This window comes from Saccostrea cucullata, unplaced genomic scaffold, assembly GCF_032062105.1.
Source record: "Saccostrea cucullata isolate Sc308-1 unplaced genomic scaffold, CSIRO_AGI_Scuc_v1 ctg191, whole genome shotgun sequence".
Lineage (NCBI taxonomy): Eukaryota > Metazoa > Mollusca > Bivalvia > Ostreida > Ostreidae > Saccostrea > Saccostrea cuccullata.
This window is the reverse complement of record NW_026935443.1, coordinates 634,660-651,911: the sequence shown is the minus strand read 5'-3', so window position 1 is coordinate 651,911 and position 17,252 is coordinate 634,660. Positions and strand designations below refer to the sequence as shown.

General features: G+C 35.1%; 2 protein-coding genes across 2 annotated transcripts; one reads left to right on the top strand and one right to left on the bottom strand.

Moving 5' to 3' along the window:
• Positions 1 to 8,660: 8,660 nt before the first annotated feature.
• Positions 8,661 to 9,935, bottom strand: LOC134242880 (vesicular inhibitory amino acid transporter-like). The gene has a single exon (XM_062725081.1). The coding sequence runs from the start codon at positions 9,930 to 9,932 to the stop codon at positions 8,727 to 8,729; it is 1,206 nt and encodes a 401-aa protein (XP_062581065.1). The 5' UTR covers positions 9,933 to 9,935; the 3' UTR covers positions 8,661 to 8,726.
• A 1,110-nt stretch (positions 9,936 to 11,045) lies between these two features.
• LOC134242895 (beta-1,3-galactosyltransferase 5-like) lies at positions 11,046 to 12,203 on the top strand. The gene has a single exon (XM_062725096.1). It carries the CDS (start codon positions 11,046 to 11,048, stop codon positions 12,201 to 12,203), a length of 1,158 nt encoding a protein of 385 aa, XP_062581080.1.
• Positions 12,204 to 17,252: the final 5,049 nt, after the last annotated feature.

The window sequence follows — 17,252 nt, the reverse complement described above, 5'->3', positions numbered from 1 at the left end:
ATGGTTGGACTTTAAAAACAACGTGAACACTAAAGTCTTTTTGACATTGTTCTAGCAACATTCTTGAGGTCTTTTCTGCAATTTTGACTTGTATTTGTAAGTGTGCTACAGGTTTTACTCGATCGACAGTTTAAATATTTAAACATTGTAGAATTTTAAAAATTATCGTCTGACAGAGAGCACTGTCACTGATTCGCGCCAAAATGGCAGACATTGTAGATATACCACCTATCGACTCATCGTGGACCAGAATTATTAATGAATATCCCCTGACCAGCTTACCAAAAAAGCTCAACAAGAGAACGGGTAAAGCAAGAAACTCGCTATTTGAAGAAGTTGATCTGAAAACTTACGAAAAGGGTGCAAATATGGTCGCTTTCCACACCAATTTACAAAGAATTTACCCGTGGATTAAGACTCTCGATAGCTTTTACTATGGTCACCTGGGGAAAAGCGATAGCTACATTATTAAATGGTATGATGAACCTGAAATCTGGGAAGATTCCAATGATAGCGCCAATTCTATTGTGATTGAGATAAGAGAGAAGGATAATAGCCTAGCATACAATGTAACATTTTTTATTACAACTGGAACCATCAGAGCCCAGGGCAGCAAGTACATGTTATTCGTTGAGAAACACTTTCCAATCCTGAAACGTGTACTCGGCCAAATTCTTCACTTGAAACTTCCACATTCATCGGTAGAACACACGGAAACAGAAAATCAGTCATCAAACAATGAGTCGAGAGTTGTCGAAACTGATGATGAGATAACACTAGTAAAAACGGCAGCTCAAGCACAGAGCCAAGATAAACGTAGTGACGAGCATCTAGTAAACCTACACAGATTTGAAAGTTCCATGACTGATGCAATAGGCAAGCTTGAGGCCAGCCAAGGAAAGGACATGAACTACTTGGTCACCCTTATCAATCAAAACAATGATGCCTGTTTAAAGAAATTACATCAGTGTGCAAGAGAATTAGAAGAGATTAAAGATGTCTGTCTATCTCTTAATAAATTTAAAATGGATGTCACCGAAACGCTCGAGAGAATGGAGAAACAGCTTAAAACTCCCATGTCTTATTCTCAAGCAGTGAGCTCCTCCAATGTTGGAGATCTTCAGCCAAAGCATGACACAGCAGCAGCGAAACCTAACATCTTACTCATTGGGACATCTAACGTGAAAGGAATCAATGAAAACAAACTTACCCCGGTTGCGGAGATCACCAAAATAATAAAATATACAATGAAAGAAACCAGGGACTTTATCCAAACCTGTAACCTACACCCAGACATATTAGTTCTTCACCCACTTACCAATGACCTGACAAAAATGGAGCCACAGGCCTGTGTTGATGTCCTAGAGAGCTTGATCCAAACAATTAAATCCAAATGGCAAAACACTATCACAATACTCTCACTGGCCACACCAAGACTGGACAACCTTGAGTACCATACCAATGGGCAAATTACCAATGCAATATTGAAACAAAGATTGTCTGAGGAACCAATGTTGTTGTTCTGCGACCACGGTAACATGCTTACAGACGGCAATCCAACCCCTGAATTTCTTGCAGAAGACCAATATCATCTTTCAGTTAAAGGAACATCGCTATTAGCAGCCAATATAAAAAAAACCATTCACACTTTCCTTAACATTCCTGTCCAAGATCGGGAAAGATCCAGATCTAGATTCCGCCACAACAACAGGAGAGGTCGAGGTCGGGGTTACACAAAGTATTAATGTTATGTTGTAAAATGTAAAACATTGTAGTGTTGTCTAGTTCTTGAAAACTTGGCTTCTGAGTTTAATTCCTTATTATTAACACTCTCAGATAAGAGATGCTTAATTGATTTATAGTAATTTCATGTGCTTTTATTTGCCACTGAATATAGAGAACATATAAATATGCAGCTAGGTCAATGTCTACATTAGATTTTAGTGTTCAGATAAATACCTTATAAAAGGTTTAATACTTGAAGCCTAGTATATATATACTTTTTTGTTTTTTATTCAACTTTTGATTATGAAGTCATCTTTTGTTTATTCATCGGTCAAAATGGGCTTCTGGAATGTAGGGGGTCTTTTGAGCAAGTCATATAACAAACTGAATGATCCAGTTTTTCTCAAACAGATAGAAAAATTTGATATTGTTTTTCTGGCCGAAACTCATGTTGGTCATGATCAATGTATCCATAAGATAGGAAATCACTACTGTCATTTTGTTTGTAGGTCTGCATCAAAGCATAACAACAGAACTTTTGGGGGGTTAGCCATGCTATGTAGAAGTGAATTTAAACCACATATAAAGATTCTAAAAAACACAAAATCGGATTTTCAGTGGATTAAGTTAGAGAAAAAATTTTTCAATTTTGACCAAGATCTATTCATATGTGTACTATATAACCCCCCGGAAAATTCATCTTATTCCAAAGGTATTGACTATGATATTCTCGAGTGTATTGAAAAAGACATACCTCATTACAAATCACTTGGTAATATTCTACTTTGCGGAGATTTCAATGCAAGGGTATCTACAGAACCTGATTTCATTGAAAACGATGATGATAATTTTATTCCTCTTGATCCAAGATACAATGCTGACTTACAAATTATTAATCGACTTAACATGGACTCTAAATTAGATAATCGAGGCAAAGAATTATTAGATCTCTGTATATCAAACCAATTGAGAATATTAAATGGTCGTACCTTTGGAGATACAGTTGGTAATTATACATGTTTTACACCAAATGGATGTAGCACAGTTGACTACGTGTTGGTTTCAGAAAAAATACTAAACCAAATATTGTATTTTAGAGTATCAGAATTTTTACCTACTTTGTCTGATTGCCACTGTTTGTTGCAATGGTCACTATCTGCCAGGTTTTGTCTTAAATCTGATATGAATGATGTCAATTCAAGTCCTGTATCTCCTAACTACATTTGGTCTGATGATTCTTCTGCTCGCTTCGAAGCCGCTCTTAATTCAGAGGACATTCAAAGAAAATTACATAATCTTTTAAATGGACCTAATCTTAATTCTCCCTCAACAATTGATAATGCTACATTAGAATTATCTAATATCCTTATTAATACTGCAGATAAGTCCCTTAGAAAATGCAAAAAAAAATGCAAAAAGACAAACAAAAACCATAAAAAATGGTTTGATTCAGACTTGAATTCTATGAGAAGAAATCTATTTAGCTACGCAAAAATATATACTAAATACCCCAAAGATCCCGCTGTCAGAAATCACTATTACAAACTGTATAGAGAATATACCAAAACAAGGAAATACAAATGCAGACAGTATAAACAATCTCTGCTAAAACAGTTAGAAACTCTACATGAAGAAAACCCAAAATCTTATTGGAATCTTATTGATAAGCTGCAAGGTACTGAAAACACGAACAGCTCGGATGCAATCGATCCAAACACCTGGGTCTCTCACTTCCAAAATCTAAACCAACCAAAACCCAAGTATGCTCAACGTCTGGCACAGCTTGATAATATTCTTACCAATCTGGAAAAAAGTAAATGTTTTAGTGAACTTGATAATCATATATCTGTAGCAGAAATTTCAAATGCTATCTCAAAATTAAAAAATGGAAAAGCCCCAGGTCTTGACAATATTTCAAACCATATGATCAAATGTAGTCAAACTTTTTTACTACCATGTCTCTATAAAATATTCAACCGTTGCCTTACATTTGGATATTATCCAAAACCTTGGTCTTCTGGGTACATTATTCCTATTTATAAAAGTAATGATAGTTCTGATCCAAACAACTATCGGGGCATTACAGTTACAAATGCAATAGGAAAGTTATTCAATAAAATACTAGACATTCGACTTGATAAATTTTTAGAAAAACATCATGTAATAAGTGATTATCAGATCGGCTTCACTCGAAAAGCAAGAACATCAGACCATATGTATATACTCAAGACAATTATTGATAAGTACTGTAATACTAAAGATGGTAGAGTATATGCCTGCTTTGTTGATTTTCAAAAAGCCTTTGATACTGTTATACACACAGGAATCAAAATTAAACTCCTCAAAATAGGGGTAGGAACAAATTTTTATGAAGTAGTGAAAAGTATGTATACATCAAGTAAATCCTGTGTCAGAGTCGATAATAAGATTACTAACTTTTTCCCAATAACTTTGGGAGTGAAGCAAGGTGACAATCTCAGTCCCAATTTATTTAAAATTTTTATTAATGATCTTCCAGATTACCTGAACTCAGCTACTGACCCTGTTTATTTAAATTCAAATTCAGTTAAATGTTTGATGTATGCTGATGACATAATTCTACTCTCCTCCACAGCGGAAGGTTTACAACAAGAACTTAATATTCTACAGCAATACTGTAACGATTGGTGTCTCTGTGTAAATACATCTAAAACAAAGATAGTTGTTTTTAACAAAGCAGGTAGACTCTCCAAAACAAAATTTTACCTCGATGATGTCGAACTGGAATGTGTGTCTGAATACAAATATCTAGGTGTGACATTTTGTTCTTCGGGTTCTTTCTCCTTTGCTCAAAAGCAGCTTTATCAAAAAGCATTAAAATCATTTTTTAAACTCAGGAAAAATTTCATTTCCCTGAATCCTGAGGTTAAAACCACTATTCATATTTTTGACCATACAATTAAACCTATTTTATTGTATGCATCTGAAGTTTGGGGTTGTTTTAATCCATTTACAAAAAAAAATAGCATACCCAATTGTACTATTGATAAAATATACTCCAACTTATTCTGTGAAAAACTCCACTTGAAATTTTGTAAATCAGTACTAGGTGTGCATAAAACTGCAACTAATTTTGCTGTATTGTCTGATTTAGGTAGATTTCCCCTGCACTTTGACATTGTAAGATCAATGATAAGGTACTGGTATAGGCTTGAAAATCTAGGCCATTCTTTCCCAATTTTAAAAGATGCATATTGTGAATCCAAATCATTGTTTGAGAAAAACATCCCTTCTTGGTACAGCTCCATTAATTTTCTTATTACCAATATCGAGGGTATTCGTGATTTAACTTCAGTCAAAATGCACAAATTCAAACGTGAACTTAAAGATTGTTTATTTAGATATTATATACAAGAGTGGAATTCTCAACTTAAATCACACTCTGATAAAAAGCTGAGATGCTATAGCACTTTTAAACAAAATTTTGGTCAAGAAAAGTATCTTAATTTAATTAAGAATTTTGAGCAGAGGAGAAGTTTTACTCGTTTTCGCATATCAGCTCACAGACTTAATATTGAAAGGGGTCGATATATAGGCATTCCTAGAGAAGAAAGACACTGCAATAGATGCAATAACAAAACAGTTGATGATGAGAAACATTTTCTCTTTTCATGTAATCACATTAAGGATGAAAGAAAAGTCTTGTATGAATTAATAAACAATTCCTGTAAGAATTTCCACAACTTGGACAGTGAAAATAAGTTAAATTGGCTCATGACTAATGAGGATGTGCAAATACTGATTCAAGTCAGTAAAATGATTATGAGAGCTGAAGTATGAAAAGTATTAGTAAACCTGGTTTGTTTGTTTTTTTTTTTTTTTTTTTGTTTTTTTTGTTTTTTTTTTTTTTTTTTTTTTTTTTTTGTTTTTTTTTTTTTTTGAAATTTAATGTGTCCCCTCATTCCCTTCTTAAATGTACAGAATCAGTCAGAATGGGTGTCTTGAATACTTAGAGTACGGGTTTGCCAGTATAATCGGCTGTGCAGAGGCATCGTCCCCTGGTACCCTCTGTATCCAAGTTACCTTTTCTTTACATTAATTGTATGCTACCTTCAAGATCACAGATTTACATTTATACAGGATAGTACCATTTGTTTATATATATACATATATTTGTGTGTAAATTATTATTTTTGTATGCATGGATATGTGTAACAATAAGTGTATGTTTATAATATATACTATACATACATATATTTGTATATAAATTATTATTTTTGTATGCATGGATTTGTGTAACAGTAAGTGTGTGTTTGTGTATGTGGGTATGCATATGTCAAATATCTATTGAACTAACTCCAAGAGATTGGTTTGCATTAAGTTTCTAATTATATGCTAAGTACTTATTAATTGAAATTACTATTTCTGTTAATACTTAAATGATTTTTTTTTTTTTTTTTTTTTTTTTTTTTTTTTTGAATGACCATCTTCAATACTTAGGGTACAGGTTTGCCAGACTGGCTGTGTAGAGGTATCATCCCCTGGTGCCCTTTGTATTCAAGATGCACTAGTTTTATATTAGAGTACTGCCATTACTACAAGATTTTTTTTTTTTTTTTTTTTTTTTTTTTTTTTTTATTTACCTTATATTTTTTATTATTTTTTTTTTTTAATCACAAGTCATGTTACATTATCCTTAATATAGAATTGTAATCAATGTTATCATTTTGTAATAATTTACCTTATAATAAACATAATAATTTTATTTAATTGTGTTTTTTTTATCATTCTATGGTTTCTATGCTTTTGACCATATCTTTTGAGTGTGGTGTATTTTTTGTGGCACCTTCATTGGATACCAATGTTTTGACAAACTTAAAAAAAAAGTCACATAACATTTGTCATGTTTCACATATGTATCCTTAATATAGAATTGTAATCAATGTTATCATTTTGTAACTAAACAGTTGGTTAGGGTTTTCATCCTTCACATATGTATTACTTGTGACCCTTTTAAAGAAATCAACAACTCAGATCCTTTCACCTTGTGAATAAACTGTATCCTTGGCCATAACTTTCTTTTGAACAGGGGGGTGGGATTTTGTATTTCACAATCGTATTTCTTGTCTGAAAACCCTACTTTGGGTAATATCAAATATATTTCATTTGAATTAAGAAATGTTAAATCTTTGTTATGTTGCCATACGAGGTCATCTGTGTTTCACAAACACATCTTGTTCCTTATATTGAGAAGAGATAGGACTTTCATATTGGACATGTGCATTACCTGTGACAAGATATTTCCGAGCATGCTATGAATTCTTACCCCTTGACCTTGACCTTGACAATTGACATTATTTTTTTTTAAAAATCAACTTCAGTGATAATTTCTAAATAAATGACATATGATAGGGTTTTCATATTAGACACAATGTGTCATAAAAAATGACATCTCATCCACAAAGACACTGAAAGCGGGGGACCACAATTCTTTGAATTTGCTTGTTTTACATAGGAATATACAGAAAAAATCTTCTTCTCAAGAACCACTGGGCTTAGAAAGATTAAACTCGTATGGAATCATTCTTAGGTGGTGAAGATTCAATTTTGTTCAAATCGTGACCCCTGGGGGTAGGGTGGGGCCACAAAGTTTTACATAGAAATATACTTAACAAATCTGTCTGAATAAATCTCAAGAATAGCCTAGCTATGATTTAGTGATATTTAAATGGAAGCATCCTCAGGTAGGGTAGATTCAAGTTTGTTCAAATCATAATCCGAAGGTAAGGATGGGGCAACGATGGTGGATCAAAGTTTTACATACGAAAACGGAGTAAAAAAATCTCAAGAGCAAAGAGCTATGTTAAGTCTTATTAACATGTTAGCATCCTCATATAGTGAACATTTAATTTTTTTTCAAATATTGACCCCTTGGGGTAGGGGGGGGGCAACAATGGGGAATCAAAGTTTTACAAAGTAATACTAGTATATAGGAAGAAAATCTTTAAAACAATCTTTTAGCTAAAGAACAACAAAGTTGTATGCTATATTGATATGGAGTCATCCTAACCTGGTGTGTTCTTGAAACGACAACGAAAGATAAGGCTAAATCGTTCAATTCAGATATTTATAGTAAAATAATACCGTTTCCATGAACACCTCTATTTATGAAATATTTGCTGTAACCTGGTTTTACTTCAACCAATGACTTTGCCACACTGTCCGCTTTATATATTAGATCACAACCAGTACTTAGATGATGTTGTTTCACAGGCACGTAGCAACACGGGGGGGGGGGGGGGGGGGGGCTGCCCCCCCCCCATTTTTTTTTTTTTTTGCTTGTCAACCTTTTCAGGTAAGTCAAAAAAAATTTCTCTGGCTGGCCCCCACTTTCAAAAACGATGCTACGTGGCTGTTTCAAACAGACTTTGTGCGGTCGCCTATTATAATCTTGGAAAGTTTTTCTCCAAATCAAAGTTGTTGCCAAGTCAGGAATTTTATAATATATTCTAAAGCCAGTCACTTTGTTAGAATACCGTAGGTTACAAATCCGCCACGCGTGCAACAGGTAAAAAGTGGAACGCCGTAATTGTACATACAATCTGTATTCTCCTTAGTCCGAAAAATCTTTTTCGGACTATATTCTCCTTTGCAGCAAGAGAAATAGAGGCTGGAATGTTCTCCTCCTCTAAAGTTTATAGCATATTTATAACCTAACGTGAAGGTCATTACATAGATCAACTAATATTAATTGTCAATTGCAGCTTTAGTATAGGTACAGTATATTAACTTACAAAAATGAGTTCACTGCTTTAATTATTCTCGATAACTTGTAGCAAATTTGCGAAGTTTAAGTTGAATGATGGGTGGAGACAAAGAGACATCTAGACTACAGTACAGTAACATTTTTTTTAATCTATGGATCAATTAGATACAAATATTATCACCATCAGCTAATTCCTCAACTCGTATCTGATCAAAACTTGCAAGATCTATTGCGGCACATTTGTTGCCAGGGCTATTTATTCCACACCCATTAATGTACTGTTGAAAGTTGTTGCTCTGGATTGATGGTCCATTGCGTGATGAAGTGCGATTCCAGAATAGTACATGCCGATTCCACCAATAGCAACCCCAAGCACAATGACAATCCAATTCACTAACTTGTCGTACCAGAGCAATTTACTACCATGAATTCGGAGATAGAAGTAACATGGCCATACAAAAGACAGCATCGTACCCGTAAAACTCCCGACCAATCCCATAAGTATTGAAAAATGTGGTAAGAACACGGCTAGCAGCATAATACCAATGACAAGAAAGAATCGTAAGACAACAGTCCACGGTTTTAACGCGTGTTGATCCCCAGAAAATGACGAAAAACGATTCTTCAAATTGAAGCATTCTTGTTCAATTATTTCAACAGTTGAAAAGTACGGAAGTGGGAACGAAAGTAGAGCTTTTAGAACCAGTATGAGGTCTATAGTGATTTTGAATCCAGGCTGTGTTAAATTGTTGGTGATAACCTCCATCGTTTCTCTTCCCCAGGTTAAGAAGCAAACGTATGCGAACACGCTTTTAAAGATGGCAGCAGCGATGTGAGTCCAGTATAACATCTGTGTGAATCGTTTGGGATTTTTCATGCTGCCTTCTAACGTTGGTGCAAATATTTGTGAAGTGTAACTAAAAACAACAATCCCAAGAGAGATTGGAAACTCCCAAATGTTGATCTTCACTGGCATTTGGTCCCAGTGCCAATGGGACACTTGAGTTAAGCAATATACTATGATGATTGCGTTTATTATCATATGAGTTACAGTGCACCAGAAGCTCAGGTTGGACACACATCGAATACTTCGTAAAAACACACAAGGAAGAAGTGGCACGGTACTGAGGATTGTCCACGTGGCAAGACTCACGTCACGTGACCGGAAGCAACCATGAAGAAGCTCTCCACTAACAAGAATATAAAGGATACAGGTCATGGAGAGTTCTATTACTTGTGCAAAAATTAGCAGACGTCTTCCGAACTTAGCCCCCCAGACTCTTTCAGCGATGTCAGCATAGCTGTTGCGAACTCTAATCTGGTTGCCACAAGAATCTTCTTCGTACAGACATTTTACTATGATCTTGCTGGTATGAGTACAGATGACGGCCACCATGGGGATCGCTAGAAGAGTCCAGTATCCGCCTTGTCGAAGAGCGTACGGGAAACTTACTATAAACATCCCCTAGAAATTCATAAACAAAAAGTATGCAAGATATTTAGAATTTTTTTTAGAGATATTTGATGTTGAAATGAGAGGGTCGAGGGGAAAAAAGAACTCAAGTGATCATGGTGATAGTATTTAACGGTAGCAAGACTAACCTGGATCGCATTGGTGATATTCCACCCGGCCTGCCAGACCGTTATTTTACCGTCAGCAGTGTTACTATTTTCCTCTTTGAATAAAGATTTCATTTGGTTGTCATCCGTTGATATAAAGTCCATTTCACTCTCATTTTCAAAAGTATGATATTTTCTCTCAGAACAAAACTTATCACTTATTTTACTCTTAATGCTATGAAGGCAAATCATATTTACCCTTTTTCAATAATTTTTTCTTGTAACTAATTTTTTGGTCCGTCCGTTACTTGATAAACTGAAACGTTTTTCGTTCTTACTTAATATGGAAAAAAGTGTGCTTCTTATTGAATTGATGATTGACAAAACCAATAAGATACCAGTATTTATTGACTCGAATCAACACTATATAGATTGAGCTTGACTTTACAGGAACCTTTCTTTGCACTGACATTATATTAAGAAATGAAATCACAAAAATAAACATATGGCAAAAAACTGCACATCTCTACCACAGGCTATTTACTAGCATTTCCCAAAAATTATGATATCCGTACGGGATTTAGATTTTTTTTCAATTTAACCCCCCCCCCCCCACCCACCTCCAATATTGATGTACAATATATGACCGTGTAAAAATTCTTTCCTACAGCATATGAATTTTTAAAAGTATCATGCAATACTTTTACATTTTTTGTGAATTAACATTGATTTTGTCTTAAATTTTAATAATTTCCCAATATACTTAATACTTGCGATAATTTCTGTATCAGAAAATTTTCAACCTTGTTCTTTTCTGGCACATTTGTCTACAAGAACCTTGTAGAGTTCTACAATTGTGACCATTTTGCTGATCCATCTGACTGACCTTTATCTGTTAACCCGTCTTTTATCAGTCACTTCTGGTGAATTTTAGTGACAATACATATTCGTGGCCTGATATATCTATGGATTTACCTAACCAACTTCCTTTTTGCTTCAGGAATTTTTGAAAAATATGCTACATTTGAGAGCTAAAACAACGATTGGTACCTATCTGCAATACGGACTGCTGGTAGCTGTGATCATCAACTTCATTTTGTTTGCTGTGTTTACTATCACACATCAGTATTTAAAATCTCGTGCTATTGTAATAATAAATCCATTTCTAGGAACCAACATTTCCCTCATTCATATCCAAAATTTCGGTTTGGACCAAATCAGGAAAAACTATCCATTGCAGGGTTTGGGTGATGAAGGAAATGCACGAGGAGATAATGTGCTTGATTCTCGGAGCACTGCATTAATGGACATAACTGCCTACCAACGCAATACGCCATTGGTTCCAACCAGGAACCTAACGTGCAATGGTTGCTTTAAATACACGTACGACTATGTTATCGAAAATCCTGGTATATGCACCAATTCCACTCACCTTCTTTTTCTTATAGCATCGGCACCCGAAGGATTCGATCAACGTAACGCTTTGCGGAGAACGTGGTTAAATGTTACTGAAACTCAACAGGGTTTGGTGAAGTATGTCTTTTTGTTGGGTTTATCTACAAGGGGTTCTATCAACGATATGATCTATGAGGAAAATGAAAGAAATCATGACATAATTCAAGGAACGTTCCGTGACAGCTACTGGAATCTTACGTTGAAGACACGTATGGGTATCAAATGGACAACAGAAACCTGTCCAACGACTAAATTCGTCATGAAAACTGATGACGATATGTGGGTCCATGTGCCAAATACTTTGTCCATTTTGCTGCCAAAGTATGGGCGGATCTTCGAAACACATATCGGAGGTTATTGTATGAAGAAGGAAAAGCCTCACAGAGACCCAAAGTCTAAGTATTACATATCAGAACGTTTATACAACAGAGAAGTTTTCCCGCCATTTTGCAGTGGAACTGGGTACGTGACGTCATTCAAGGTGGTCAAAAAGATCCACGAAATCGCGGAAAATGTTCCGTTCTTTCCACTTGAGGATGTATATATTGGCCTTTGTTTAGAACAGTTAAAACTACACACGACGAGGATAAAATGGTTTTACCACTACAACCCTCCATCAAAGCACTCTTGCTGGTACAAGACACCGTATATATTCACAGTACATGGCCTGGCACCAGAGAGGCTATATAAGATTTGGGATGAAACATGTTTACTTTAGTTATTTTTTAAAAATACATATTTATCCATTATTAGTTCATTGAATACTGACAACAAATTTAATTCGAGTGAATTGGCAGCCAAAAGAATTCACAATGCAAGAGGCCCATGGGCCGTGAAGGTCACCAGTATACTAGTATTATCTTCAACTATGACCTTTGACCCACCTGGAACTACTCTGAAATTTAAGACAAATCTTTTACACATTGATTGAGATTGTAGTCATTATCAAAATCAATGCAGGTAATGCCTCCTTGAAGTCCAGAAATAAAGATGAGGTACAAGGTATAATAAATTTCAATTTACATATATCACTACCCTGTGACCCAATCTGTCCCCAAGGAAACGAGAGCCAAAGGCTTATTAAGATCATGCAAATAAGTCTGCATGCTACATGTCCATAATTAATGAAGATTCTCAGCAATATAAATTACCTTCAATATAAGACCATCTCAGTCCAAAACCTCTGGTAGTGGTACCATAAATTTCACATTTCTTGGAAAGGGTTAGTCCTAAAAATCATACCAAAGTTTGACTGCCACTATGGCATATGTCATGAGTCAAAGGAGTATACATATCCAACTTCCCCGACCTACCCAAATGAAGGACCCAAGAAGCATTAACATTTTCCGAGGGGGGGGGGGGCATAAATTTCAATAATTTTGGTAGAGAGCTATATGTTCATTAAGATAATGTAACTTTTGACTATTTAATTGAGTACATGTAGATAAAATAGATCCATGTACTAATATCTTAATATGAGCATGCACCAAGGCCCACCTTAGGGCCTAATTAAACCATTTTAAAATTTTGGCAAATGGTTGACAACTCACAGCAAGACACTATGATCATGCAACACCGATTTAAAATATTAGATATCTGTGAGAAAGATTTCATATTAAGGTGTATGTGTAAATAATGAATTTTTCAATTATTCATTTTCAGTTATGACCAACTTGGTTCCATCGCAGTCGGAAACAAGTGGCATTTTTATTTTTGGAAGACCACATTACTTTTGATCTTTCCAAGAAATCGTATTAATCAGATATGCTACGTACCAAAGTTTTTGAAATTGATTCAATGGTTTCAGTGAAGATGAAAATGTTTAAAATATGTAATCAGGCGCGGATCCAGGAATTGAAGTTAGAGGGGGCGCCAAAAGTAGGCAAGGGGTCTGGGGGCCGCCTTGAGGACCCCAGTGGATCCAGGGCAAAGCTTCTGGGTTCTAGAGATTTTGTAGGGTAAAAATGAGGTCTACCAAGTAGACATATTAACATTTTCTAGACGAAACTGTGATTTACGTTAACTTTGACAATTTTAGGGGGGCACGCGCCGGGTGCGCCCCCCCCCCTTAAATCCGCCACTGGACTAATGTTGAGCCTTACAAAATGAATGACAGTTGAATACTGTATACAGGGAAATTTTTGCCCCATTTTATTTTCGCCCCTTTTGCCCTCATCGGAAGTGGGCAAATTTAAAACGGGGCAAATTCAAAGTAAACAGTATAATATCTTAAACAAAAATCTCTCTGGGCAAAGAAGTAAAGCCACGAAGGTGCAAAATCGGCCTACATTTTTAAGGAAATTTTAACGGAAGTAAAAGAGAAAAAAATGATGAATATATTATTATCTACTAGTCTTGAGCTCAAAAGGTCCGCGTCACATTTTTCATTTGATGACGTAATATTTGTACAGTAAACGTCTAAACACGTGCACTTTGCTGATTTTTAACAAAATCAACCATTTTTTACATCTTTAACTCAAAATTTGACTTTGGTCACACCCTATAAACAAAATGAAATTTATGTCATTAAAAAGAGGATAAAAAAGTAAATACATAGGGCATATTTTTATTTTGTTTGTCACGTGTGGCCACATCGAAAACTTAACTTTTCTTTCCATATCAAACCTCTGAAAACCGACCACCACAGCAGATTTTCGGAAATATTCCATGATAATACCAAAAATAATAATTTTTGTGCTTTCTACTTTAAAAATGTATCAAAATGAATTGTCTTGTATAATGGATTTTGTGTTGTGGTAGGAAAAAGGAAAACGAAAACCATGTGCTTTACAAAATATAACAGCATGTAGTATTGTCGACTTCTTTGTACCCGTACCGTGGTTCTGACCCAAGACTTTTTCTTGAAATATTTAGATTCAATTTATTATATTTCTAATATGTTTTTTTTTTTTAATATATACTCTTTTTGCATTTTTTTTTTTTTTTTTTTTGGTAAATTCCTGTTTACAACTCGATCCCAACGCCTCGTCGCCATGGTCACTATGTAATCAAAGGGATATTACTTCTGAAACAGCCTACAACAGATAAAACTACCAGCACAAAGGTCCAATAAATCAATTGAAATTAAATGTTTGGCGATTAAAAACGCAAATAATTTCATGACATCTGCATCGCCAAACATAACAAATATCGGTATTATAAATTGGCTAAATAAAAAACAGGAGCATACCAATTAGCGTTTTAAAAATTACCAAGAATGTCTTCGACATTTCTGTATATTTACAGTTGAAAACATTTCAAGAACCAAGACATCATGATATATGTGACGAATTATTGAACCTTCTGTACATGTATATGCGCCGATCTAGAGTGGGAGATTTCAGATTTAAAAGATTCTATCCAAAAGGGTTATATTGTTTTTATTGAATATATGAACGAACACATAATCAATTCTACACATATGTAATTTACGAGAGGCAACCGTACAATGCATAAGACATGAAAAACGTGCTACCGTCACGAGTATGCATTTTCAATTTTTTTCTCTCTCTCTCTCGAAACAACGCTATTTTCACCAGGGATTAAAATGAAAAAAATATTAATATCATTTCTAAGTAATATGACTTTAAAAAATATTCCCTGTATCTTCTGTAGATGACCACTTGCACTCAAGTTAAGCAACAGGTCTTTTTAAATAAAGGGGGTAAGGTTGGCAAAACAAAAAACAAAAACAACTTATTCTTCTAAACCAAGACAGTAGGAAGGATACCCACTTTCACCTTGGATCTTTCATATTGTCAACTGCTTAACATAAAATATCTCAAATGTATCGTTATAAAAATGTCTAATTCTTTTATTTTTTATCACACATTTAATACATGAATCGCATATATTAGATGAAGTGGTGCGAAACAGAAACTCAAGCATGCAGATGCTTAATTATCAAAAGTGCACATATTCGGAATAATAAATTCATGATTATTTACATGTATACGTATTTTCAAATTTAAAATCAAAAGAATAATATGTGTCAAAATTTATATCACAACCCATTATTATATCAAACCTCGAACAATATTAGGCCTGGGGCCTCGATCCCTCCCTCGGACTCATACTTGCATGGTATTGGGTCTGTTCACCCTATCAATCTGTTCACACAGAGTCCGCTCTCCTTCGATCATTGTAAATATTTTATGTACAACAGTCTTTGAAATTTAATTTTAGGGATCTCGGCTAGATATATACATACAGGATGTGATACAGATTTGACCATGGAGATATTTAATAATTAAAAAGTCGGATGCGTTAATAAGCTGCTCAACATGTAATTTACTTTTTTCCCTTTCAGTTTTCATTAGAATCTAATTTCCTGTTCGAGTTCAAAGTCAGATGCGTAAAGGTCTGCTCAAATACATGTATAGCTACATGTATTCCGTAAAAAAGTTTTTTTTTTAAGTCGACTGTAGTTAGATAAGGAGTCCTCCAGTTTTCACGTATTTCTTAGTGATGTGATTGTAATATCGGGTGCAGTGATTTAATTAAAATACTTATCAAGTAAAACTCATATGGAAATACATGAATACTAATAATTTGAAACTGATAACACAAATCCGCAAATTCAGAAATTATTTCCAGGGGGGGGGGGGGGGGGTCCACCCCAGTCGAAACAAAAAAAATCCAACCCAGGAAAAAAAACTAAACTCGCCAAAACATAAAAAGCCAATTTCGTAGGGGGGGGGGGGGTATTGCCTGAAATCTTTCACTTTTCATACCCATTTTACACAATTTCGCGTTTTCCAGGCGGGGGGTCTGCGTTTCCAGAGGGGGTCCAAGGTAACTTTTTTTCTTGCTTTAGTATATACATTTAATAACCTTGAAAATCCCCCCGACCCCCTTCCTGTAGATCCGCGTATGAATCCGGGTAACAAAAATCATGTACAAATTAAGAGGGATTACATCATATTATTTATAATTAATGCAGGCATCGATCCAGGAAAATTTCCAGGGGTGGGGAACCCCGGTCGAAAAAAATAATTTTTCAACCGGAAAATTTCTTGACAGGCTAAAAAAACGTGTGTGTGTGTGTGGGGGGGGGGGAGTTAGTCGTTGACTTTTAAAGCTTCATTTCTATATCTTTTATGACTTTTACTACCAATTTCACATAGATCCACATTTTCAATGAGGGATCTGCATTTATAGGAAGGGGTCTATGCTCACTTTTAATTGGCTTAGTATATACATTTATCAACTTTGCAAATTCCAGCGGAGGGATAGGGTCTGGACAGAATTGAACACTGATGCACGTACATGGAATTGCCATTGGTATTTGGTTAGACGACAATAAATCTGGTACCTATATATGGGACCTCTTAAAGCTTTAAATAACAAGTTGTAATGTAGAATGCAATAAACAAACTCTTACATTTTTCAACTGCGTGTAAATACATGTATGAAATCTTTTCAATGGTCTGTATTGATAGCATCATTCAATACTACCACGAGATGTTTGTCGGTATGTATTGTCCATCAGGAGACAGGAACCTAGTAGAAGTCTTCTTACTTCGGGCTTGCAGGAAGCAATTTCAGTTGGAAGGGGGGGGGGGGGACACAGTCACATTTCTTCAGCTGGGCTCACTATCAACTACCAAAATTTCCTCGACAAGCAAAAAAAAAAAAGTCATCAGACGTATTATTGAAGGGACACAAGCATATACTACCTATGTTTTCTATAGTATTCTATATTTCGGCAAAATTAGGAGGAAGGGGGCAAGGTTTAAGATTAATTGATCTCTGATGAGCCGAACCG